Source organism: Pantherophis guttatus, chromosome 3, assembly GCF_059756535.1.
Source record: "Pantherophis guttatus breed Tessera chromosome 3, ASM5975653v1, whole genome shotgun sequence".
NCBI classification, from domain to species: Eukaryota; Metazoa; Chordata; class Lepidosauria; order Squamata; family Colubridae; genus Pantherophis; species Pantherophis guttatus.
In genome coordinates, this window is record NC_142065.1 from 113,343,798 (window position 1) to 113,371,065 (window position 27,268).

Here is a 27,268-nt window from a genome sequence, read left to right on the forward strand (position 1 = left end):
TAGGCACCAAGATCCAGCTGGATTTCAACAGATTTGAACATTGGGCCCTTTCTAACAAAATGAAATTCAATGTAGAGAAAAGTAAAGTCTTACACTTAGGCAAGAGAAACCAAAAGTACACGTATAGATTAGGTAGAACCTGGCTTAATAGCAGTAACTGTGCGAGGAATCTTAGAGTCCTAGTGGACAATCAAGTAAATATGAGCCAGAAGTGTGCAGCAGCAGCCAAAAAAGCCAATGTAATCCTAAAGAGCATTAACAGAGGGATTGAATCAAGATCAAGTGAGGTACTAGTAAGTAGTAAAGCCTTAGTAAGGCCACACCTGGAATACTGCATTCAGTTTTTGTCACCATGCTATAAAAAAGATGTTGAGACTCTAGAAAGGGTGCAGAGAAGAGCAACAAAGATGATTAGAGGCCTGAAGACTAAAACATGAAGAACGGTTACAAGAACTGGGAATGGCTAGTCTAGTGAAGAGAAGGACCTGGGGTGACATGATAGCAGTGTTCCAATATTTGAGGGGCTGTCACAGAGAAGAGGGGGACAACCTATTTTCCAAAGCACCTGAAGGCCAGACAAGGAATAATGGATGGAAACTGATCAAGGAGTGATTTAACCTAGAAATAAGGAAATTTTTTTCTAACAGTGAGAACAATGAACCAATGGAGCAGCTTGCTTTCAAAAGTTGTGAGTGCTTCATCACTGGAGGCTTTCAAGAAGAGACTAGATAGCTACTTGTCAGAAATGGTTTGGGTCTCCTGCTTGAGCAGGCAGTTGTATTATATATCCTACAAGGTCCCTTCCAACTCTGTTATTCTAAATCTATGCCTTTATTGAGATAAATAAAATCTCTGGATGAATCACTTGTATTATCTTATAATGGAAATCACCTTGGAACAAAGACAACTGAGGTCAGAAAAGAATTGACAATGGGGACAGTGAATGTTCATGTAAATATTGCTTTCTACCAAGTCAAGGCAATACTCAGTAATTCAGTCATGAGGAAAGGCCCTGAAATAAGAAGAAGGAATATATTCCTTACTTCAGATTCCATTGTTGAGCAGAGCTATAGGTTCAAGATTCTTCCTTCTCCTTTTCCACTGCCCAAAGCATTAATCTAAAACACAGATTAGTTAATTTTAAGATCATGGCCCCTTTCAATAGCGTTGCACAAGATGAGGACTATTTCTCTCTTATTTCCTATTACTGTATTTACTATTTCCTTTTCACATCTTAAATACAACTTTCCATGGGTGGAGCTCTGTACCAAGCTATACTTGCATAAATAGATCAGCATATCAGAGGATAAGAAAAAAACATGGGAAAGCTTAGCTTTCCAGACATACAAACCTTTCTGCCATTGACTTTCAATTTTCTTTCGATATGTGGCATAGCACTGATCAAGAGCCTGGAAATAGCACTGAATGGAAAGCTGTCCATCTACCATAGGATACTCTGAAGCCAGGTCTGGCTTATAGAAGTCATAGACATGCTCCATATGGGTTCCTCGGAGACCTGAATAGGAAGATGATGACATAGACTTGATAATCTGTCATAAAAACATGATCTTCTTTACACTATGACAGGGGTGTCAAACTCTATTTCATTGAGGGCCGCATCAGGGTTGTGTTTCACCTCGGAGGGCCGGTGTGTGTGTGTGGTGGTGTGTGGCCGGGGTGGGCGTGGCCATAGTGGGCATTTGACACAGGCTCAAGATGCATTTTTCCCCTTATCTTCCTTCTTTTCACAGTTCTTTACTATAACCATTTTCCTATCTCCTCTACCAGATATTACTGGCAAACATTTATTACTTATTCTTCATTTTTCATACTCCACTAAACTTTTTAATACACCATTGTTTAATAGCAAATTGCTTTTTCAGGCAGAAAAGCTATTTATACTATTGTATTTTTATTATTCAACTAATAATAAAAATACAATAACATAAATAACATGATAATACAAGATCTAACAGCAGAGGTAAATTTCCAGGATAGTAAATAGAAATGGCTGTCAATTATAGATTGTTGATTGTAAATTAAATGGACCCACAGTATGTTAAACTGTAGTATTAACAGAGGATGTTGCTTGTTTTCTATCCAGATCAGGCACTTACTTGAGGCCACATAATTGTAATTATGTCCAATCCAGCCCTCCTGCAGCACTCTGCCGGCCAAAAATGGGCTGCGCAGAGGCCTGCTTTTGGCCGACAGAAGCAGGCCACGTGGGCTGGTCCTTTGATATTTCCAGGCCAGCCCTGTGGGCCAGATTTAAGCACCCCACGGGCCTTGAGTTTGACACCCCTGCACTATTACAATTGAAGTTGTGACAGACATTCAATAATTTATTGAGTGATTTATATGGCCAGTCATCTCACCAAGCAATTTCCACTAAGCATATGATTCTTCCAAGAAGATTCTGATTTCTCCTGCTTATAAAATTGGAGAGCCCTTCCAATATGAATGATATTTTCAATGTGAATATTTATAACAATTAATGCAATAAATAGCCCACACTGAGAGTTTTATATCTCAATCTCACTTAATTTCAGAAGACTCCTTCTCTAAGGTCCTGGTGAGGGGTGTGCTATATCATTTCCCAGATGCTTCCCTTTCCAAGGTCCAGGTTCCCAGGAAGTTTTATCCATTCCCACAAACTGACACATAGAGAATATCTGCTGCTATCTCCTCCATATAAACCTGTCTTCTATTGAATCAGTTCATTCCACCATCTGGAATAAATAATGATCTCAGTGAGAGTCTGATAGAATGTACTAAGGAAGTGGATTCACAGAGGGAGAGGGTGCATTACAGAGAAGTCAGAAACAGCTCACCCCAGACATTTTGTGTGAGAGAAAGAGGGTGAAAACAGCCCATCCCTAATAGTTGACAGAGTGTATTGTAGATGGAGATAGTGGAATGCTTAGTCTGGCAAGATTTTGTCTATAGATATGAAACAATAAAGAATTCAGCTGGGAAGAATTACCACATGTCTTTCTTGGTTTGGGGCCTGACTGATGGTGAATTAAAACAACAGCATCATCCTGATAAGAGAGAAGGTCAGTAGTCAGGTGGGTTACCTGTTTGGAGAAATATTTTATAACTTCTGAAAGGGGTTGTGTCCCCTCTAAAGTTCATAATCTGGGGTACACCCTGGATGTATTACTGTAATTAATTGATGGCCTTATAAAGTTCCTATAGTGAATTGCTACTTGTAGTGGGGAAGAGTTATAACCTGTCCTGAATAAGCCACCCTTGCTCTGGAATATTCTAGGATCATCTGCTATAATGAGTTGCCCATACTATTAAAGATAGGTAAAAACTTCAGCTGATTAAAACAAGAACTGAATTAAGTTACTATAATTGAATATAGTATGCTCTGATTATTAATTACATATGTCACCAGTTTTTTAAAAATGATCAGTTTCTGAATATGATGATTCTTCCCTTTAAAGCTCTATCTGGGTTTAGAATCTATCCTGGTAACACTGATCATAACAATTTTATCACAAGGATATAATGGTTGTTCAAAGCAGACTTTTCCATGCAGAATTAAAAAATGAAATCAATATTTTTTTCCCATCAGGCTTAGTTTTGTTGTGGCTTCATGTTCATTTTATTTTTAACTAGGTCCAGTATAATACTATATTTTGACTAGAGTAACATACTTCTAACAATCATTGCGCAAAAGTTAGTTATTATTGTTCCTTATGTAAATAACCTCAAGAGAAAAGTAGTAGACATGATAGCTAGCACCAAAGGGTGCAGGGTGTTTGCACATGAATCTAATCTCTGCCTGAAAAGCAGTACTCCTCATCAGAGTATAAAGTTTAAGTCTATAGTTCCTGTATTCAATTAAATATTAGTTTAATTATTATACTATGGTGTTATAACAAATAACAAACCTTATGTTTATGTAGATTATCTACATAATGCTATCCTGCCATAAAACTATGCAAATCACCCTGATACTTTCAGCTATGCATGTGGTGAGCTAACAGTTAAAACTCAGAAACTAAACTATAGCCTACTTGTCAAAAATGCTATGAACTTTATTTTGATTGTAAAGTGGCTGATTAAGATAAGACTTGGGCCCACACAATTGCTGTATGATGTGTTAGATTTCTAACAAGATGGTTAAATGGTTCATGCTATAAGCCATTTGCCTTTCCTATGTTTTGGAGAGAGTCAAAAGACAATTCATTAGATCGTAATTTCTGCCTGACAAGTATAATAGGAATCACTCTAAAAGTAAACACATTATGAAATACTCTGATTTACCATGTGCAATAAGTCCTATATAGTAAGCAGTTGCCTGTTTAGTGCAATGAATCTACTGATGATGATAATGCATACACAGGGTATAGAAGGGAAAATATTAATTCAAAAATCCAACCTTTCAATTGAACCACATTTGTTGATCCAAAGGGATTTTAATGATCTTGTGTGATTTGAACTTGTCAAAGAAGAAGGGTGAACTTTTAGGTTCAAGAGTAAAGGGATAAAATCTTTGCTGTTATGATATGAAAGGGTTTTTGTTGTTGTTTCTGCAGCTGCCATGATGAATTTAACAAGAACATGGACTAGTGTTTTGTAAAGAAGTTTGTTCAGTTATATGTTCTTGGTCATGAACACAATGTAAATGAGTGGCACTTGTTCAGTAACTTCACAAAAGTTAGTTCATGAAAAAAATGTTCTTCATAATTTTTTATTTTAATATCAAATTTAGAGATTGCCCATCTCACCCATATAGGCGACTATGGGTGGTGTACAATTAAATGTAATAATGGAAATAAATTACTGACAGGTAATGTTGTATGACAAGTAAATGACAGGTAAAGGCAGTGCCAAAGCTAAGGTGAAAGAATTGTATCAGAACATGAAACTACTTTTGGGAAAGATTCAGTATGAAAAATATAAATTGAACATTGGTGAAGATCTGAAGGTCATTACAAATTTGTATCTTGAATACACAAAATACTTTTGCATTTTATGAGAGTAGTAAAGTAGAAACAAGTCAGAATGACCATCCAAAGATGATCAGGAAAAGAGAATTGGTAAATAATCTCCTTGCTGACTATGAATTTCTTCCACATTAGAATATGGCCTTTCATACATCATTTTAAAACTAACTCAGACTATCAAAATTTTGAAATGCACTGGAAGTTCCTTGAGTAGAAAATATTCTCCATCTTCTAAATGTACCTCCCCAACCTATCCCCACAGCAGATAATCATACAGTGGGAAAATACCTAAAAAGGACTCTTGATATGACATGTGGTAAAAGTAGACTGTTCCTCTAATCTTCCCTAGATGAGCTCTGATTAGCTTTATTCAGAAGTTGCTCAGTTTCCAGATAATGCAAACACAATTCCTCGTTGTTGGGGTAGAGGTGGAAGGAGAGGTAAAGTAAATGTGGTTTGCTCATAAAATACAAGCAGCTACTTTAAGAATACCCTCTGAGCCATACTAATGTCTCAGACACAAAGGACTCTTTCTTGCAGATGAGAAGCTTATTATAAAGAGCAGCTTCTATGTCCCTGAAATAGACATATTTTTACCATCACCAATCTTTTTCACCTGCAAGTTCTTTTGAATTTCTGGTTCAGCATACATCATTGTATCTAACTGCTGAGTAATTAGCAAGCACCATGGAGTCTGACAGATACCCATCTTTGTCCTATTCATCTTTTTCACTTGCAGCGGAATAAATTCATAGCTCTGGACTTGTTCTATCATACAAGTGTCTGTGCTGCAGTGCCCCTGTCAGGGCAGTGAAACTATTAATGTGGCTGTTGTAATGCTTAAGTCCTGTTGCAACAAGACTCATTATCAGCTTCCCTTTAAAGGAATTGTTTTCATCATACACCCATATTGTTCTTCTGCAGTAAATACCCCCCCCTTCAAACTGGTTTTAGCTGAAATCCATAATCTAAGTACTGTAAATGTTTTTACTGACCTCTCTCTAAAGTCAGAGGAGCATTTGGTCCAACCAGCATAGCTACAGCTCCAGCTCCACCTGTTGGTCTTGCATTTCCAGTAGCATACACAGCAATATCACCACAAACCACTAAGGCATAGCGTCCTGGCATGACAAGAGCATCACCAAAGCGTCAACACTGATGAAGAGAAAAACAATCTCTTTCTTATTTTCTTCATAAAATGGGCCAAAGTTCTTTTGTAGCTTCAACTCCTGATCCAGTAGCTGTTATCTATTCAAGAACATGACACTTTACCTAAGCCAATGCTTTTGAATAGTACTGACTTTAAGCTGTGTTCAGCTCTGGGATTTTGGGAATTGAAGTCCACCTATCTGAAATTTGCTGAAACACTGGACTAAGCCAAAAAAGAGAGGCCCCTACCCCAAGGACTTCCCTTTTGACATCAAAGAGCCAACAGAAGCACAGAAAAGGTAAGGAAAAAGTTACAAGACAGATGAAACATGATAGTTTTATTCAGTTTACATATGGTGAGAATTAAGATTTAATGAATGGATACACAGTAGAGAGGTTTGAAAGGAAGGACCTAGATCAAAAATACATGTGATAATATATTAGGGGTCCCCCACCCCTCAAAATTGTCTGATTTGAGAAACCTTGGTGGGGAAGGAAGACTTTTCAACCATTCCCTGTTGGTAAAAAGAGCTATGGAGGAAAACACAGCAGCATCAGCCATAAAACTCATAACAAGGGTGGAAAAAAGAAAAATCACATAGTTCTGTCAAGGTAGATATAGCTTGTATAGCTATATTTTGTCATTTTGTGCTTTAAAAATGACCTCAAGGGGCATCCCCCAACTCAATATTATGGTGGCACAAAATGACATATTCTGAAATTGTGGCTCCTTTAACAAAAAGTAGCCATTTCCTAGTAATATTCCTGACAGCCCTGTGGAAGGCAGCCATATCCTTTACTTCCCTCTTTCGCCATCTACTGTCCGATGGTTCCATCACAGAATTCTGGGTGGAGGCCAAGTGTCTATGCAAGGGCAAAATGACTACTTTAAAATCACTGGAGAATCCCAAACCTCCCCAGCCTACTCTCTGAACTCTATCACAGCAATGTTAGAACTATTCTTCCCAAGTTGGTTGAAATTGAGGATCCTGGTTTTCCAAAAGCCACAAAATTAGTTTCTAAACAGAGACAAAAGCCCAGGCTTTTTTTTTTTTAATGTTTTATACTTCTTTCAGTAAGCAGTCAGGCATATCCTAAACAGGCTGAGCTCTAGAACCAAAGGTCAGATATTATTATATCATGATTTTAAGATTAATGGAAAACTACTAATGTGCACTTTTGAAATCTGGAAATTACATTGCAATCAGTATGGGTTTTGAAAGGAGCTTCCATGTGGAACCTTCTTGACAACAATAATTGTACTGCAACTGAGAAAAGCAGGGTTTAATTACCTACACTTTTTTTTAAAGGGAGTGGTCAACTGTCTTAAAATCTAATCCATAATATGTTTATTCAAAGGTCAGACTTGGAAAACTCTATGGGATTTCTTTTTGGGGGCTGTAAACTATTAGCTAAATTGTAGAGAACTTCTGAAGCCTCTATATTTTCTCCCATGGGGCAAATAGCAATATTGGGGTCATCCCACATTGGTGGTTCAGTTAATGGGCAGCATTAATTAATTAATTAGTAGACAATATTAGGACTGCTTTCTTGTTTACTGACATAATAATAAAGGACAGTGACACAAGGAATGCATCTCATACTGTAATCTTCTATTTGCTCCATTTCATTTCCTCCAGAGTGAGCTCTGCTTCTTTGCAGAAGTAACTGACAGGGAGTCTTCATGTACTTTCTGCTTTGTTACATTATTCTTGCTCTTGAGACAAGGTTGATGATGACCAAATGGCCCATCACCATGCTCTTTTGCCTCTTTTTTGCTATTTTTTTCTTTGGTATCCTAGAATTTGTGCATGGACTTTGAATTGACTGTTTTTCATAAGTAGAAATGGGGGGATAGTGGAAGGTATATCTGATGAATCCCCTATCTCTTCCTCTTTTTTCTCTACAATGAAAGTAATTCTTCACAACCCCAGGGTTATTTTCTGTCTCTGTCAGTCCCAGGTGTATGTCAACATATATTAACAAACTGGATCAAAAAAAAAAAGCATTGTGTCTGGGTAAAATCAAATCATTAATGCAGTATAAGGAAGAACTGAAAAGTTCAGAAAACTAAGCTGAATGGGAAAAGGAGAGAATTTAGAGTAAATACTTGAAAAAAACTGAACTGGATTTTAAAGCTTGATAGATTAAGAGTTGATAATAGATTAAATGGAAAAGGAAAATCAGAAAAGTGGAGAATATTAGAAACATTAAAGCAAAGTTGCTTCTGTAGCAAGAGACATTTTGTCTCCAGTATTACTGCTACTGCAACTCCAGTACTACATAGTAATGATTTATAGAGAAAATTCTTAAAAAACATTCCACTTTCTATCTTCTGCTGAAAGGGTATAATGTTGTGACTACATTATGCTGAATATATAGTATTAATAGTCAACAGCTTTGTAGAATCAAAGGCTTAGCTTCCTTACCTTTGAAATTTAACCAATTAACAATTTGAATAGTTACTCTTTTTTCAGAATGAGCATTTAAGGCACATTATACCATTGTTTTTCAACCTCAGTGCCTTTAAGATGGGTGGACTCCAATTCCCAGAGTTCTGGGAGTTGGACTCCACCCATCTTAAAGTTGCTGAAGTTGAGAAACCTTGGGTTCTACCACTAAAAGAACTGAACTAAAGTCTGCCAACACTTACCATCCCAGGAGCTGGATTCCACCCAATCAGCAGAGTTGAATAGAGAAGCTGTACCTCCATAGCAAGCATTGGTTGTGTCAATGCCCTCAATGTCTGTGTTCCCTGAATCCTGAAAGAGCTGCATCAGAACAGTCTTAACAGCTTTGGATTTGTCAATAATAGTTTCTGTTCCAACTTCCAGGCGGCCAATAGAATCCCAGCAGAGATTGTTTCGCTCTACCAGATGTTGTACCACAGTCAGGCACAAGGAATTGATGTCTTCGTGTGCAGCACAGAAACCCATCTGCTTCTGGCCTAGGCCTATGGTGTATTTCCCAGATTCTACCCCATCATATTTCTCTAGCTCACTTTGTTCTACATATTGGAATGGGAAATATACCTCCAGAGCAAGGATACCCACATCCTTAGGCCATGGAGAGGTTGTTTGGGATGATTGTATAGAATCTGTGGAGAAACTGCAAGACAAGTAAAGAGGGAAGGTTTTTCACAATACACATTTAGATATAAATCTGGCTTCTACGTTATTAGGAGGAATACCTTACAAAACAAACATATTTTGGACTGATGCTGGCAAGGATCTTGCTTGCCTCATGATTATCCCACAAGCAAATAACAAAAGCAGGTGTATTTATACTTAGGGATTAAAGGAAAGGAATATTCACAATTTTGTTTGCTAGGTAAATGTACTATAATTAAACCCCATTGTGTAAATAACTGTTGCTTCACATTTAGGCATTACTGTACAATCTGAGGCGCAAGTTACTTCAGTGCTCATTTTCTCACTCCATCTCCAATATCCCTGTGAAGCTTATGGAAAAGTGAAGTACCTTACAATCAACAATGACACAAAGGTGCTTCGAGCTCCAGTGGCAGCCTTCAGATAAGACTACTGCTGCATTCAAGGCTGCTTTTTAAATGAATGTGGAAATTCCTAGTGCTAAAGAGGACTCATTCAATGACAGAAATATTGCAGGCATCCCCAGTTTATATAGATCTTTGAGATCTGTATAAACAAATTTGTTTTGTATAAACAAATAAATAAAAAAGTCCTATTTATGGTAGTGAAGAGTTGCTTCTATACTTGAGTTCCAAGGAATCTTGTTTCAATTTTTCTGTCACTGAAAGAAATTAGGTAAGTCTCTGCCAAAAAACAAACATTTTGTATTCACTGTGGTACCCTGATATTCAGGTGCTGCCTTTTGAGATAGATTCTTGAAATAGTCTCTTTTTATTTTCTAATGTTATATTTTCATCCTTTTAAAAGAGAACTGGTGAGAACAATTTCTATAATTTCTGTTTTTTTATATTGTCACTGATCGTATTGTTGTAGCAATACTTTTTATAGATTTGGCTTTATAGATTTTAATATTTTGCAAGCTTGTATGAAGAGCAAAATAGAAACATTTATTTTAAATTGGATAAACACCTGATATATATGATTTGAATAGTATCTAAGTTTTCTTTGCACTTTAGCATTTGGGTGAGCTATGGAATTAAGACTTTTACTGGGTTTAGGTCTACAGCATCTTAAAAACAGATGCATTCCAATAGCATAAACGATACTTGCTCATCCTAACCGTAACATATTGTTATCCAAGAGGTTAATGTTTAATACAAAGATCTTTGATTACATTTGCACAAGATCAACATTGCTGGACAGCATTAGGGGTCAGGTCCAAAGGGTGTGTGCATATATTACTTAAGTTATTGCCCCTTAAAGACCCTACAAAAAGAGTATTCTAAAAATTCAGTCTCCTTGCTTTTATTCTGAGCTTTTCTTCCTATTGTCATAGAGATACAGGTAGTCCTCAACTTACAAAGAAAGCAAAGTTTCTCTTGCTAAGTGAGATTTAACAAATGTTAAATGAGTTTTTCATTTTACAACCTTTCTTGCCACAGTTGTTAAGTGAATCACTGCAGTTGTGAAGTTAGTAACCTGGTTGTTAAATGAATCTGGCTTTCCCATTGACTTTACTTGTCAGAAGGTTGCAAAAGGTGATCATGTGACCCTGGGACACAGCAAGTCATAAGTATGAACCAGTTGCCAAGTATCTGAATTTTGATCAGATGATCATGCAGATGTTTCAAAGGTTGTAACTGTGAAAAACGTTCATGTCACTTTTTTCAGTGCTGTTGTAACTTTGAATGGTCACAAAATGAACTGTTGTAAGTGAAGGACTACCTGTAATACTAATTTTAATTTTGATTGCTTTATTATAAATATAAAATTAGCTTTTTTAAAAATATATTTTTATTGTTTTTTTCTTTCAAAAACACAAAAACAAAACAAAAGGAAAAGGAAAAAAGTTTCCATTTTACAACAATTCCGTATCAGTTTATAATCACAATTTGTATTTTCCCCCTTCATATTCACATATTTGTAGTTGTGGTTCTCTTATTTCTTACGTATTATTTATACTACTTATGTATACATTTCTATTATATCTATATATTATTTTACATACATTGTGTATTTCATACCATTTAATACTACCTTATCTCTAGCTCATTTCTATTGTATATTTTCTTACTTATTATTCCTGTCCTCCAACCATTTATACCATTTATTCCATATTAAGTAGCATTCTGTTTCATCTTTTTCTTTTATTTCTTTCATCAATTTATCCATCTCCGCACAGTCCAAAATTTTCCTGTTATTTTTCCAATTTTGTGCATAGGTTATCCTAGCTGCAGTTATAATATGTAGAATTAGATATTGTATTTCTTTATTGTAATTTCTTGTATGTACAGTATGCCCAATAAAAATAATTCTGGTTTCCAGTCTATATGATGTTTAGTTATCTCTTTGAGCCATTTTTTAATTTTAGTCCAATACATTTTTGCTGTTGCACATGTCCACCATGAATATGTCCCGTATGATTTTTTACATTTCCAACAAATCAGTGATATGTTTGGGAACATCTTAGCGAGTCTTGCTGGCAGAAGGTGCCATCTATAAAACATCTTATACTGGTTTCCCTTATAAGCTGCAGACAGTCAATTTCAAATTTATTTCCCAAAGTTTTTCCCATTTCTCCAAATCTATGCTATATCCAAAATTTTTTGCCCAGCTTATCATTGTTTCTTTAACCACTTCCTCTTCCATTCTATATCTCAATATATATTTATATATTTTCCTAATCAATTTTTCTTCCGGCCCTAGTAAAATCCTATCTAATTCCTGCTGTTCTTTTTGAAATTCATATAATTTTATGTCACTATTATACCTGGTCTGAATTTGCATATATGTCCACCAATCTATAGCTATACCCTGGTCTTTTAGTTCTTGTTTAGATTTCAAATTCCCTTGTTCATTTATCAGATCCTTATACCTTATCAGTTTATCTATGTCTGTTAAATTCAAGCATTTCAACACCTCCATTGTGGATAACCAGTTTTCTATTTTGGTGTAATGGTTTCTTTTTATTTTTTGCCAGACCTGAAGCAAGGCATTTCTGATTAGATGTCTTTGAAAATAACTGTGGGCTTTATTTTTCCCATCCCAAATGAATGCATGCCATCCTGCTTGTAGGTCGTGCCCTTCTAGTGTCAAGATCCTCTTATTTTTTAGTTCAGTCCAATCTTTTATCCATGTTAACGCTGTTGCCTGATAGTATAATTCCCAATCTGGGAGTGCAAAGCCTCCTTTTTCTCTACTATCCTGCAGTAGTTTTAATTTAATCCTTGGTTTTTTCCCTTGCCAAATATATTTTGTGGTTAATTTATTTAGATCTTCAAAAAAAAAGTTTTCCCTAGTTTTATCAGTTTGACTTGAAATAGAAATAGTACTCTCGGTAGTATGTTCATTTTGATGGAGGCTATCCTTCCAGTAAGTGACAATTGAAGATTTCCCCAAATTTCTAAATCTTTTTTTTATTTGTTGTAGTATTTTGTTGTAATTATCTTCCTTAATTGAAGAACAGTTAGCCGATAGCCAAATTCCTAAAGTTTACTTTTCTAACTACTTGCATGTTTTTTCTTCTAATTCTCTTGTTTTTTAGTAAGATTTTTTGTTATTATTTTTTACTTTTATTAATTTTAAATCCTGCTACCTCACCATATTCTACTCTTTGAATTAATTTAGGTCCAGATTCTAATGGTTCTTCTAATATGAATACTAGATTGTCGGCAAATGCTTGGAATTTGTATTTTTTAAATTTTTAAGCCTTTTATGTCCTGATCCTAATTTTTATTAAGAGTGTTTCTAAAGTTAAGATAAATAGAAGAGGTGAAAGCGGGCATCCTTGTCTTACCCCTTTTGTTATATCAATTTTTTTCTGTAGTCTCACCATTCATTATCACTTTTGTTGTTTGAATTGTATAAATTTTTTCTACCATTTTTATAAATTTCCCCCCAAATTTCATATTTTTTAATTGTGTACCGATAAATTTCCAATTTAAATTGTCAAATGTTTTTTGGGCATCTAGGAAAACCAGTGCAGCCTGTTTTTCTGGATGTGCCTCTATAAATCCTCTAAAGTGTTTATAATGGTTCTCATTTTATTTTTTATCTGTCTATTTGAAAAGAAACCATTTTGATCTGAATGGATGCATTCATTTAAGATTCTTTTTACTCTTTCTGATATTATTGTGGCGAATATTTTGTAGTCGGTGTTTAATAATGAAATGGGTCTGTAGTTTTTATTTCTTGACGGTCTGTAACTTCCTTTGGAATTAAACGCTTCTGTCCTTGTTGGTAATTTGGCCTCTTCAAGTGCTTCATTAAATATTTCTAATAACCATTCTAATGTAAATTAGCTCTTTTTTTAAAAAAAAGGTGAGATATCAAAGGAAATAAGAGTATTTTCTTATTTAAAGGAATAGTTTATCAGGGCTACAAGCAACAAAGTCTACATCAGTATACTATTAAGTGTGGGCAGGATTTTGAATCCCAGTTTTGAATTTTACATTGACAGTTGACTTTTGGGTTTAATATTTCATTGTGCATTCATGAAAAATATTATGTGAGACTATTAGAATTAGATAGTTCTAATTGAGATCTGAAAAATGGAAAGTACAACACAGTGAAAATATTTATGTTAAGTAGGAAAAAAATAAAAGTATACATTTAATGAACTGGAATAGAAACTATCCTTGCTGTGAAAACTGGTAAATAGATAACTGCAGACTTTCTTGTATTTTTTTAATAAATTGTACGACACCTGAGCTAATTGTGGCCCTTTATGCCATCAAAGTTCACATTGGACCGAACTGCTTCTGCATTACCAGTTAATTAAACGGCTTGCTATTCAAAAACTACATAATTTGGAAAAAGGTTTTTCTCACATGCATTTTTATGGATCAGATTCTCTGGGTTCCATTAGTTAATTTAACCCACTGTTCTTATAGGATTCAGATGTAAACATTCACAAATGATCTTTCACAAAGAGAAGAAATTGTAAGAAATAGCCAGTTATATTGGAATTAAAGGCAAGATAGAGGATGAAAGTTGAAAACACTTGTGCGTGCTTTTCATAGAGAAAAGAGTTTTAAGAAGCATTTTTTTTCACTTGCAGATTTGCAGCTGGTGATCCTAATATTTTAAAACACCCTGACTTCTATTTTTCTAATACTCATTATGATTAAAGCAGAATTTTCTTATCAAATTTTCTAGTAGATTACCATTAGAAAAGTTTGTGTAAAAGTAAAAGTCTGATTACAGAGCCTGAAGATGTCAACATTTTAGTGCTATTTTTTCTTCACTTACCTGTTCTGTTTCACCAGTGCTGAAAAAGTGAGAGGCCAAAGTGTTTTCTGCAATGTTCGTTTCATCTGAAAGCAGCACAACTGCTTAGCGTGTCTGAAAAGCCGGAACATTTTCCAATTTGGTTGAACAGTCCAACTAAACTTCGAACTAACTGCCTCCCCAGCTTTTTAAAAGACATCCCAAGGCTACTTACAGAGTAAGTCCCTCCCTGCTCTTATCATGACAGCCAATAGTATACTCAGTACAGGTAACAATATACAAGCTGATCTAACTAGGCTTTTGTAATTTTTTGTAGCATCAAGTTTCAGTCCTGGGGGTTCCTAAATTCCTGGCCACCTTTAATCAGGGTATCTTCCTATTTTGTCCTGACTAGAATCAGTCTAAACATTTCTATCCATGAATGGTAGGGGGTTTTTTGGACCCTCGCCTCTTCCACATCCGAGTTCTAATATTAAGTCTGTATTTTCCTGTATTGCCCTGTAAAGCAAAGAGCACCTGGAGGTGTGCTCTTTTTCCAGACTAAATCCTGGAAAAAACCCTTCCTTGTTCACAAAAGTGGCTTGAACTGAAAAACAAACAAAAAATTTCCCATGTTTAGTATTTAGGAGTTGGTATAGTTTTGGCATTCATATAGGCATATATATACAAAATTATAATGTTCTTCCTTTTATTTAATGTGCTTAATATTTTATTTTTGAAAGAACATGCCATCCTTCTAAGTCAAATCTTCCTAAAACATTTTATAATACATCCAAATTAAAACCCTAGCATTTCCTCTTCTAATGCTGATCATCTTAATATTGTATTTTCTGTATGTTCCAACACAAGATTTCTGGATAACCACCTACTGCAGTAACAATAATTTATTATTTATGCCTACTTGAAGGAGGCAAAAATAATAACCATAACATTAATATTGCCATCAGCCTCTCAACTATGTATTTAGCAATTTATGGCCACAATTGAACCCAAAATTTCTGTTTCTAGGCAGTTGTTAAATGAGTTATGCACCATTGTATTACCTCTTTGCCACAGTTAAGCAAATCACTGCAGTTGTTAAGTGAATCTGGCTTCCCATACGGACTTTGTTTGCTGGAAGCCAATTGGGAAGATTACAAATGGTGATCACATGACCCCAGGACATTGCAACTGTCATGAATATATGCCAGTTGTTGCCAAGTGTCTAAATTTTGATCATGTGACCATGGGGATGCTCCAACGGACATACCTGTGAAAACTGGTCATAAGTCATCTTCAGTGCCATTGTTACATTGAACGGTTACTAAACAAATGGTTATAACTTGAGGTCTATCTATACTATCATAATTAAATAAGCAAGTTGTACATTTCTCAATCGATTGCCTTCAACTTTAGTTGATAATCATTTATGTTGATAAAATGACAAACAAAATTCTGGGCACCAAAATAATATCTAAGGCTGCCACAAAGTGAACTGAAATACTGTCCTGTATGCATGCAAAAGTCTAACATAAAATTATTTCTGTTATTTCTATGAGCAAACAGTTATTATTATTTAAATAGCTTGTACCTCCAGGCAAAGAAAACACTGATTTAGTACAGCTGTCAGCTAGTGTAAAGAGACATCCAAAGTCAAAAAATAGTTCATTTTATTACTTTAAGTGTATAATATAAACTTACAAAATAGCAGTGCAAGAGGGGACAATTGCGGTAAGGAACTGCCTCCCAGATTTAATGTGCCAACAGATACTACTTTAAATTCAGGTGAAAGGCTACAGAAGAAATGCAGGGGAGAGGTCAGAGTAGCAGATAAAATACAGCTAAAGCTGCTGGGGAAACAAGATGGTTCAAGATACAGGTAATCCTTGAGGTATGACAGGCCATTCAACAAATGTTTGAAATTACAATGCATACCCCAAAAGCTAAATACAAATCTGTTTCAAAGTTACAAATTTTGCAGCGCCCCCACAATCATTCGCCCTTATGACTGACTGCAGAGACTTTGCAGCACACCCACTGTTGTGGCCCCGCCCTCTGAGCCTGTCCCATCGGAGGAAGAAAGCTCCGAGCATGAGGAAGAGGAGTCAGCCAGGCCTCCCTCTCCAGGCCCCTCCCCTCTGGCATTGTCGGCCGAGGGAGAAGAGGGAGAAGAGGGAGAAGAGACAGCTGATTCGAATCAAAGTGATAATGAAACATCATTCCTGGACGCACGCCTCCGAAGGCGTGATAAACGTTTGCAGCAGCTTGGGAGGCGTGCTAGGGATTAGAACTGAGTCACTGGACCACACCCCAGAGACTATATAATAGAGGGTAGTGGTCAAGGATCTTTTGTGACGAACAAAGTAAACCTTGGACAGTCACTAAAGCCTCGTCCGGAACTGCTGGGAGGAATATTATTTCTGTTTGGACTTTCTTGAACGTTCGTATCTTATCTGTCTGTTTGTGAAAATAAAGTCCCTTGGCAGACGGTGTGTCTATCGCTGCCAAGAGGGAGATAAGAACTGGGTGCGTTCCAAAGTGTTTCCTTAACCCTCGGCTGGCTGTGTTGTGTGTGTGTGGGGACGGGGACAGATCACCCACCCATTTCCCTCCCATTTTGCCTGGCCAGGTCCTCAGAAGCCCTTAGAACCCAGTAAGTTGGCCTGCTTTGCCAAGATACTGGGTTCTTTGCATTCCTCCCCCCCCCCACTCCCCCGTCACAATTCACTTACTTACTTTTTGACGAGCTCAGGAAGTCAATGTAGAAAAGGCTGCTCCCTCACTGGGCCACATGGCATAATCAAGAAGAAATTCTCTTTCGTTTCTATGACAATCCTTTCCCCCCAGCTAGCATAAATAGGTAGTGATTTACCCTGGCTGGGGAGAAAATAATTGCCATGGAAGCAAGAGATAGGATTTCTTCTTTTCTTTTTTTTAAATTTCATTTATATGCCGCCCTTCTCCAGAGACTCAGGGCGGCTTACAATGCGCTAAGCAATAGCCTTCATCCTTTTGTATATTTATACAAAGTCAGCTTATTGCCCCCACAACTGGGTCCTCAATTTACCTACCTTAGAAAGGATGGAAGGCTGAGTCAACCTTGAGCCTGGCGAGATTCGAACCTGCAAATTGCAGGCAGCTGTTCTTCTTTGCTCTACCACCGCAAGACTAGTGTAAAGCTAGCGCTTGTGGCGCAACAAAGGAATCATGCCTATTTTGATTCCTCTCCAGTGAGCATAAATCACTATAATTTCTTCTTAGCGCCACCAGTGTAAAACTAGTGCAAAGCTAGAACTGGCAGCACTAAGAAGAAATTATGCCTATTTTGATACCTTGCAAGCAATAGCTTCTTAGCACCACCAACTTTAGCTTTACTTTAGTCATATGGTGATGGCAGTAAGAAGATATTGTAGAGGTTTACCCTGGCTGGGGAGAAAGGATTGTCATGGAAAGAAAAGACTGGATTTCTTCTTTGCTCTACCATCACTAGCTTTATGCTACTCTTACATTGGTCAAGCAAAGAAGAAATCCCATCTCTTTTGTTTCCATAGCAATCCTTTCCTCCTCAGTCAGGGTAAATTGATTTATGCTGGCTGAGGAGGAAAGGCTTGCAAAGAACCAAAATAGGCATGATTTTGTCTTAGCACCACTAACGTAAAACTAGTGCTGGTGGAGCTAAGAAGAAATCGTAGTAGTTTATGCTGGCTGGAGAGTCAAGGATTGCAACAGAAGCAAAAGTGACTGGATTTTTTCTTCTTGATTGTGCCACATGGCCCAGTGAGGGAGCGGCCTTCTCTACTCTGACTTTCTGAGCTTGTCAAAATGTAAGTAAACAAATGGTGATGGAGTGGGATATTAAGGAGGCCCACAGGGCTTTGGGGAAACCAAGAGGCAGGAGGCAGAGCATGGAATACCTTAGAGGGTGGGAGAGGCCTTCTGGGAATACCTGTGCCTGCACTAGGCCTCCCTCAGTTTCTCCCATGCCTGAGTCAATCCATGCTCTACCTAATGACCTGCACATTCATTTAAGAAATGCACTGGGGAAAGCAGGGACAGGGATATTGTTAGGTCTTCATTTAACATAGTCCTCGATTTCTGACATGAATGAGCAGGCTCCATTAATGTCATAAGTCAAGGACTACCTGTATTAGAAATAGGGTTACATATTACTGAAAAATACAGGGAAGCAGTTCTTCCCACAGATGATGATAAGGAATGTAGGCACTAGTTCAAAATATGACACAAATTGATTAATTTTGTTACATTATCTCTTATACCAGTGGTTCTCAACCTTCCTAATGCCGCAACCCTTTAATACAGTTCCTCATGTTGTGGTGACTCCCAACCAGGGATGGGTTCTAAATTTTTTTACTACCGGTTCTGTGGGCGTGGCTTATTTTGTGGACGTGGCTTGGAGGTAATGTGACTGGGTGGGCGTGGCTAGCTGGTCATGTGACCGGGTGGCCATGGCTATGTGTATAGGGACTACTCAGAGGGCTGAAAAAAGTCATTTCTGCCAGGTCCTCGCACTTTTGACTGGTCCTCACACTTATAACCATCCTCACATTTATGCCCGTGCAGCTTTCTTAACAACCATGTCACTCATTTCACAACTGCTTCTTTTCACCATGGTGACAAGATAGGGCAAAAACGTAAAATGTGAGGACAGTCGTAAGTTCGAGGACTGGTCAAAAGTGCGAGGACCAGACAGAAATAACTTTTTCAGCCCTCTGAGTAGTCCATATGCATAAAAGGATACAGCAATAGAGAGGGATGAAGGAAGGGAAGGGAAATTAGAGTAGGAGTGAGGGTAAGAGAGGGAGGAAGAGAGGAGGAGAAGGAGAAAGGAAGAGGAAGTAGGGAGGAGAAGAAGAGGGGGAGGAAGAGAAAGTAAGAAGGAAAGAAAAGAGAGAGGTGGTAGGTTTGAGGAGAAAGATAGCTGTACAATAAAAAAGATGAAAGGGAAGAAAGCCAACCCCAAACAAATATAAAGATATTAAGATAAAGAATGAATTGTTAAACTTTAAAGAATAAAAGAGAATAAATATGAATAAATAACAATAATTAGAAATACACATACAAACATACAATGTATTTTCTTTTGTAGGAAGTTAGCACCCACCCTTTTCCTGGAAGAGTGAAATATTTTAGGAAATATGAAAAAGGCAAAATATTATATTTCCCTGGGATAAGCATGTTTTGAAGCAGCTCCCATCTTCCTGCCCCCACCCTTTGTCAATGGGCCATTAAGGCCTGGGCCAGTCTATTCTACATAACAAAGATCTACCTCCTTCAGGCAGAGCCATAGTAGGAATTGCCCAAGATCCAATAAAGATAGGATTAGCCCTCTACACAGCAGCAGCAGAAACTCACCACATGTGACCTGGGAAGCACATGTGACCATCAGCCAGCAAGGCTAGCTAAGACCCCCCACCCCCTGGGAGTCTGACAACCAATCAGGATACTCTTTCAGGGCCCCAAGAAATGCAGAGTCAGAGAGAGCATAAAAACCCAAGGATTTACTGTATCTGCCCTTTTCTGTTCAGGAACTCAAGCCATGTGATCCTGTCCACCATTAAACCATCTTTCCAAGCAGTCTCCATGTTTCCAGTGTCTTTTTCCCCACTTGGAGCAGAACCTAGAAGGAGATTTCTTCCAACACTTTGAACAGAGTATTTGGCCGGTTCACAAATTTAAACAGTGTTTAGTCATTTCAATTAAATTTACAATTTCTATATTTCCTTTTTGCCATATTTATTCCTCATCTATTTTTGTAAAAAAACAATATTACCCTTCATCCTCATCTCTAATCTTAATCAAATTCAATTTTTCCCTTCTATTCTATATTATACCCCTTCTCATTGTCATCTATTTTTATATCCATCCTCACATTGGTTAATTATGTAATATTACAGTTGTTTAATATAAATTCAACATTTTAATATAAATCAATTAGTTATATAACTACTTTTTTTGTATATTAATCAATATGAACATGAATATTCCAATTATTTTCATGCAATCCAATTTCTTACAAATCAATTAATTATATTTACCAATAATAATAAACCAAATAATTTCCCCCATATATTCCTCCAAACCACAACTTAACCATTTCTGCTTTCAACACAATATACAATTAATAGTATCGCAATTATTACAATTCCCTAGTTAAATAGAGCTTTTTTTCTTTTGTGTTTTAAAATCTTGAACTCTCCTCTTTTTCCCTAAATTTCCCATTGTTTGCACCTACCTTTTTTGGTGAGGAAAAAGAAAAGAAATCTGCCTGCCTAATTTTCCAACGTTGCAGCAACAGCAAAGCCAACAGCCTGCTTTACTTTCAGTTTTGTTTTTCAGCATAGCTAGGGGAAAAAAAATCTGCTCCAGCAAGCAGCAGAGCCCTGAGCAAAACAGCTGAGAGCAAATCAGCTGAGAGTCGGGAGCCGATCTAATCAAGGGCTAATTAGCCTATGCTGAAGCTCCGTGGGCCAATAAAATTACAAAAAAACACCGAACCATTTGTTAAATTGCTGGCTCCCCCGGCCCTCGCCCACCACTATTTATTGGCAATAAATAGTGGTGCGGAGGGGCGGGGCAAGCCAGCAATTTAACAAACGGTTCGGCTGCACCACTGGCTATAGGGCGGCCCTTTGAAGCCCCACGGCAAGAATTTAAACAGTTTTTTTTCCTCTAGCCATCAGCTGGGACTCAGGAGGCAGCAATAGTGTGGGCGGGGTAAGCGAACGGCCGGCAATCCAACAGAGCAGAGTGAGGGTGAGTGAAGGCATGGGGGGGGGCAGAGAGGGCTTTGGCGACCCCTGTGAAATGGCCGTTCGACCCCCAAAGGGGTCACGACCCCCAGGTTGAGAACCGCTGTCTTATACCTTTCTCTGCAATCCTTTGTTTTGTTTTTTTAACTCCTTGCTCTGTTTTATCTAACCTTCATAATCATCTTAGTTCTTCAAATGCCTATCATAATGTAGGCAAACTTAAACTTTCCCTGGTCACATTAAACATCAGAGGGAAGATCTGAAGGGAAAGCTTTTTCATGGAATATAAAAATTATTTAAGAACTGCACACTTAGATCAAAAATAGAAAACTAATTGTTGGGACAGACATAATACTAGAGAAATCACACCAGTTGTACAACTATGTTAAGCATGTATAGTATAGGACTCTCTTGCTGTTGTTCCTCAGCAAATGCAGTTCAAATTCATGCAGGTCTATATTAAGGATAGCATAAACTCATTGCCAGTCTTATTTTGTTCTGAATCTGCAATCACTACATTTCTTGAAGAATACTTTAACCACAAAGTTATTTTCTCTCTAATTAGTGCTTCAAAAATGGTCCTTTAGCATGTTTAAGAGGCTAAATGAGCTTAGAATTGCATTTGCATCTTTGTTCTGAATTTGTTAATAAATTTGTTTCAGGAATGCAGTAGCAGACTGAAATACTGTAATCCTAATTCTTACTGAATTTATTCCCAAAAACATTTGCATAGAATTCAGGATTCAGGGTTGGCTGCCTATTGGGTGAAAGATGGCATGCATGTTTTAAAGCGAAGTTGAGTAGCAGTATCCACCCAGCTTTGGCTGATCTTGGAAAAACAAGATCATGCAAGGTCAGATTTGATTAGCATTTGCATGAAAGACCATTAGAAAATCCCAGAGCCCTAGGCTTGACTGAAGAAAGAAAGAGATTTTCATTCATTCATTTATGGAAGAAGGCAATGGCAAATCACTTCTGTACTACAGGTTGTCGTTGATTTACAACAGTTCATGTAGTGACTGTTGAAAGTTACAACGGCACTGGAAAAAGGGACTTATGACTCTTTTTCACACTTATGACTGTTGCAGCATCCCCATGGTCACATGACCCAAATTCGGATGTTTGGCAACTGGTTCATATTTATGATGGTTGCAGTTACCTGAGGTCACGTGACCACCTTTTGCAACCTTCTGACAAGCAAAGTCAATGGGGAAGCCAGATTCACTTAACAACCATGTTACTAACTTCACAACTGCAGTAATTCACTTAACAACTGTGGCAAGAAAGGTCATAAAATGGAGTAAAATTTACTTAACAAATGTTTTGTTTAGCAACAGAAATTTTGGGCCTAATTGTGGTTGTAAGTCAAGGACTACCTGTACTGCCAAAAATGTTCTGTGAATAAGCACATGGATTTCATAGGAGACAAGTTAAAAGATTTTTTAAACTTAATTTCAAAAATGAAATTTTCCCCAATAGAAATCAACAAGTAAACTACATGTTACTTGTTGAAGTAATGAACAGGAATACAAGAAATACAGAAACAATATATTCTGTACTGCCTGATATTTAAACTGAACAACAAATTAATTCGGACAGGTTCATTATGTTATTTAATAGTTAGAACTTTACATAGCATTCTAGTCATTGGCTTTCCTGGAATGAGCAGTGTTTGACATTTTCAAACGTCAGAATAATTTTTTAGCCATTTTTTAAGTATCTATGTATTTTTCACAGGACACCCAGTCTTCGGCAGCCTGCTGGCACTTGGCTGCCATGGTACTCGTTGACCAGATCCTTCTCGGTTGCTATGATCTGACACAGGTTGATTCCCAGCTGCTGTAGAAATGGTTCTGGCTCTCCCTGGAGGAAAAGAAAGGCTAAGTTCAGATGTTTATTATGACCAACCTATCAACTGTTAGGATTGCTGGAATATTTTAAACAATTTTGAAATGTATCTAGGGATATAAATCTAACAAGCTATAAGATCATAATATATAACATTAAAAACATGCTAAACCAGACTCTTAACAGTAACTGAATTATCCAAATCACTGATTATGAGATCTGTCTTCCTGAGATTCACTGCTGAAAATAAGAAATAGCTAATATCATAAATTTATTTTTCTGTATCCTTAGATTATCAATATTCCCTGAAACTGTTGAGCAACATGAAAATGAACAGAAGTTCTTTCAGCCTTTTCCAAATTCTATTCTCTTATAAATCTGCAGAATCACAGAGTTGGAAGAGACCACAGAAATCATTACTGTAGTCCAGTGATGGCTAACCTTTTTTCCATCATGTGCCAAAAGCGGGGAGAGCACAGGGGGGTTGTGCGCGGCTGTGCCCAGACCCATAATTCTATGCGCCCTGCCCCCGCGCATGTGTGTGTGATTCCCCCTGCGCTTCCCTCATTTTTGGCATGTGATGGCATGGCGGGCCCAGTAGGCCCATTTTTCGCCCTCCTCAGGCTCCAGAGCCTTTCTAGGAGCCTGGGGAGGGCGAAAATGGCCTTCTCCACCTCCCTGGAGGCCCTGTGGAAGCTGGAAATGGCCTGTTTGCCAACTTCCAGGGGGCCCGGAAGGCCCAAAAATCAGCTGGCCGCTGCGCGCATGTGTGCCAGAGCTGAGCTCGCGTGCCCATTGATATGGCTACACGTGCCACCTGTGGCACGTGTGCCATAGGTTCGCCATCACGGCTGCAGTCCAATCACCTACTCAGTGCAGGCTCCACTAAAGCATCTCTGCCAGATGATAATTCACTCTCTCTTTGAAGACCTCTAATGAATTTTTCTCCACTCATAAAATTTGCTTTTCATTCTTGAAATAAAAATGAATTATGTATTTCAGCAGTGTAACATCACACGACTGCTCCACAACCAAACTATTTTGATAAGAGCAGCATGTAGTACAATTGCACAACAGAAGTTGTTTTTTTAGTTTGTAAAATAATTCTGCTACCCACATTCCAAAATCCTCTAGTTGATGTAAAGAAGACTCTAACTTTAATCCATTTAAATAAGTTTATAATCAGAACATCTTTAATCAAAAACTTTAAGGTACATTTTAATTATTAATGAGTACCAGTTTTAGTTCCCTTTTGATAAATGTGCCAATTTCTCCTTGTAGGTCCAACTTTAATTAATGTTTGTCCATACAAGTCACAAAACTAATATTTTGTTAAGCTCAAATGTTGTTCTAATAATGGTTTGGATTGTTCACACTGTTGCAATAGATCATGGTTTAGACCAGTAGTGGGTTCCTCTTACTTTTGCCACTGGTTTGGAACCAGAGGCTCGCATGTGGCGCTTCTGCGCATGCGCAGAAGCTCCTGCACATGCGCAGAGCGTCCGTGATGATATCTAGGTGGGTGGGCAGAGCCTCCCATTGCCACCATTACTGGTTCACCCGAACCGGGGCGACCTGGTAGAAACCCATTCATCTCCAAAGTAAGAATTAACAGTAAAAGAAAAAAAGATGGTGTTTCTTTCTGTCAGTGACAGAGATGTTCAAAGCCCTTGGCTTTTATAATATATAATGAATCTGTACCCAAAGCACTCTAACAAAAATGATATTCTTAAATAGTATCACAGAGCTTGTTGGCATCCAAATATATTTGAATTATTCCATTAATTAATTTTAAACTTGATTAATATTGTTCAATGCATCTTTGTAAATATCTGTCCTTGATGTATGTCTTGTGTAGCTATGTAACTAAGACCATAGGTGGTTACCAGCACTAACACCAGAAAATGGAAGAATATAACAGAAAATAGCAGAGTTTTACAAGCCAATTCTAGCTTCCAGGTTTGAAAGTCAGGATATGGACAGAAATAATACCTTTCTTCACACACTTTCTCTAATGGAAGTTAGCGCTTTCGAGGTCACTTCTGTCATGTATGACAGGAAAATGTTCAATTTCACCAAGAATTTTAATAATCTTGGACATGCTATTTGAACCTCTTCTGTTAAATTTGTTAAAATCCAGTCCCACAAATCTAAGTCTCACAACAAGAACTGATCCTTTCCAAGCAAGAATCAACATTTTGAAGAAATATTTCTTTTCAGACTTCTTCCAGATATCTCACACTTTTTATATGATCCATTAAATCAGAGAAATTACATTGGATTTAGGCCTCTTACCACCATTCTCTTCTGTACACATACAAAATTGCCACATACCTTACCAAAAATGAATGAAGTAAAAGCTGAAGGAAACTTTTCACTGTCCTCAGATGCAAACAAAACTTTCCTCAGATACAATAATCATAGTACAAGTATTTAAATCAGTATTCTCCATGGAGTTTTGGAAAGGATAGTCCATACTGATCTGATTCCTCAAAAAGCATTTTCTATCCCAGATATTTATCATTTGTAGAAGTTGCTGCATTGTCTTCTGCATGCAGAAGAAACTTAGAAGCTCCCGCAATTTGCTAACTGTAGTAGTTGGTGGAACAATGACAGAATGAGATAGGGTAGAGAATGTTTCTCAGAAAAGTATAAACTAATATTTTGAGAATAAAGTCAACACCATATATTTATATTTAAAATATGGTATTCCACAAAATGTGTGTTGTAAAATGTGCCCCAATTGATCAAGAACATCCCATTCAGGGACCACAAAGCCTACAAGTCAGAATTCTGAATGCTAAGGCTCCACATAATATCTTAATGCAAAAAACTTTATGAAGGTTCAACATTGATAGAAGAGACATAGTAAAAATATCTCAGAAAAATAAACCAGCCACATAAACATAGTATCTTGCAACCTAACTTACTAGGTGAAATAGATTCTTTAACAAAAAAATTAATATAATATGTATGTAAACATTTTCAAATGACTGGAGGGATTTACAGTGCCAGATAGATAAAAACATTCTGTACTTGACCTAAATGATGCAATAGCAACAGCATGATCCAAATTAGCAATGCTCAATCTGCATGCTATTTCCTATTTGGTGCTATAAATATGGGTGGTTGTAAAACTCCTTTCAGAAAACACAAGGAAATTCAGTCATAATTCTCAAGGTTGCAGTGCTGCAAATATGCTATACTTAGAGGCATGTACTAGTGATGTACAAACATTTTAAATTTAAAATGTTTTGAGCTAAAAGAATCCTCATCTTGGAACTGAAAATTCTCAACAGCTATTTCCAATTTACCCAAAAGCATTCCAAGACTGTTCCAATCTTACCAGAAGTTTGGTACTATTCTGAATTCATAAATACAAAATAACCTGCTTTAAACTCTAAAAAGCTATTTCAAATTTGAAATGTTATGTATATTCATAATGTACTGTACACTTCATAAAAATATAATGGGTTCCCCAACCTTTTAATTCAACCATAATATCCAGCATTAAAAAATCACTAGAATGAAATGAATAATATTTGCACGGTGTTCAGAATGTGTAATTTAAAATAATGAGTACATTTATTTGGAAGCAAATTCTACTGAAATCAAGAGTTCTTAGTCCAAGTAAGAACTCATCAAATCTGAAGGCAAGAGAATCACTTTCCTTTCTCAAGACTGCCCTAAAACCCAGTAGATAACAACCTGCAAAAGGAGAGAACAGGCAGCAAGAAAACTGGAAAGAGCCAGGGGGACCTTGAGAGAGAGGCGAGCAAGCTGCAGCAGGACTGTAGACCACAGCCTTAGGGACTCTTATTCGTGTAGGTCGAAGGACAGAGGAAAATGAGAGTGGTGCAGGGATTTTACTGGCCTTGGCAGACACAATTGGGGGCTCTAATTCAAAGAGAGACACAGAAACAAATTAGAAACACCACATAGCTATAGACACAAAAATAAACTAATGAATATATTTACATATTTTAAATGCTATTACATCAGGTAGTACTACTGTTTTTTGGGGTTTGTTGTTTTACATACATGCAGTTCCTATAGTGAAAAACTATAGATCCATATACAAGAATATGATATTTTAAACAACTTGAAGTATTTAGGAAAAATGGGAGCTAGCTAGGTAGCTGCTCTATCAGGTTTATTTGTTTCATTTTTGAAATAATTTTGGAATGCCACAAATAAAACACTGCATGATATTAATTTT

General features: G+C 37.1%; 2 protein-coding genes across 3 annotated transcripts in view; both read right to left on the reverse strand.

The window, feature by feature from the left end:
- Positions 1-17,160, reverse strand: part of HMGCS2 (3-hydroxy-3-methylglutaryl-CoA synthase 2) — a 65,053-nt gene extending 47,893 nt beyond the window's left edge. Inside the window, exons 1-4 of the mRNA XM_034409927.3 lie at positions 14,474-17,160; positions 8,767-9,221; positions 5,960-6,085; positions 1,352-1,516 (exon numbers count right to left, since the gene is read on the reverse strand). Of these exons, the coding sequence (XP_034265818.1) occupies positions 1,352-1,516; positions 5,960-6,085; positions 8,767-9,221; positions 14,474-14,583 (856 nt within the window). The 5' untranslated portion in view covers positions 14,584-17,160. The remainder of the gene's footprint in view (positions 1-1,351; positions 1,517-5,959; positions 6,086-8,766; positions 9,222-14,473) is intronic.
- A 5,631-nt stretch (positions 17,161-22,791) lies between these two features.
- The window catches only part of LOC117661265 (mitotic-spindle organizing protein 2A-like), a 42,973-nt gene continuing 38,496 nt past the window's right edge, over positions 22,792-27,268 (reverse strand). The window contains exons 3-4 of one of the 2 annotated variants that reach the window (XM_034409930.3): positions 26,758-26,946; positions 22,792-23,064 (exon numbers count right to left, since the gene is read on the reverse strand). In XM_034409930.3, the coding sequence (XP_034265821.1) occupies positions 22,922-23,064; positions 26,758-26,946 (332 nt within the window). In that variant the 3' untranslated portion in view covers positions 22,792-22,921. The remainder of the gene's footprint in view (positions 23,065-26,757; positions 26,947-27,268) is intronic. The other variant, XM_060690204.2, reaches the window with a different exon arrangement.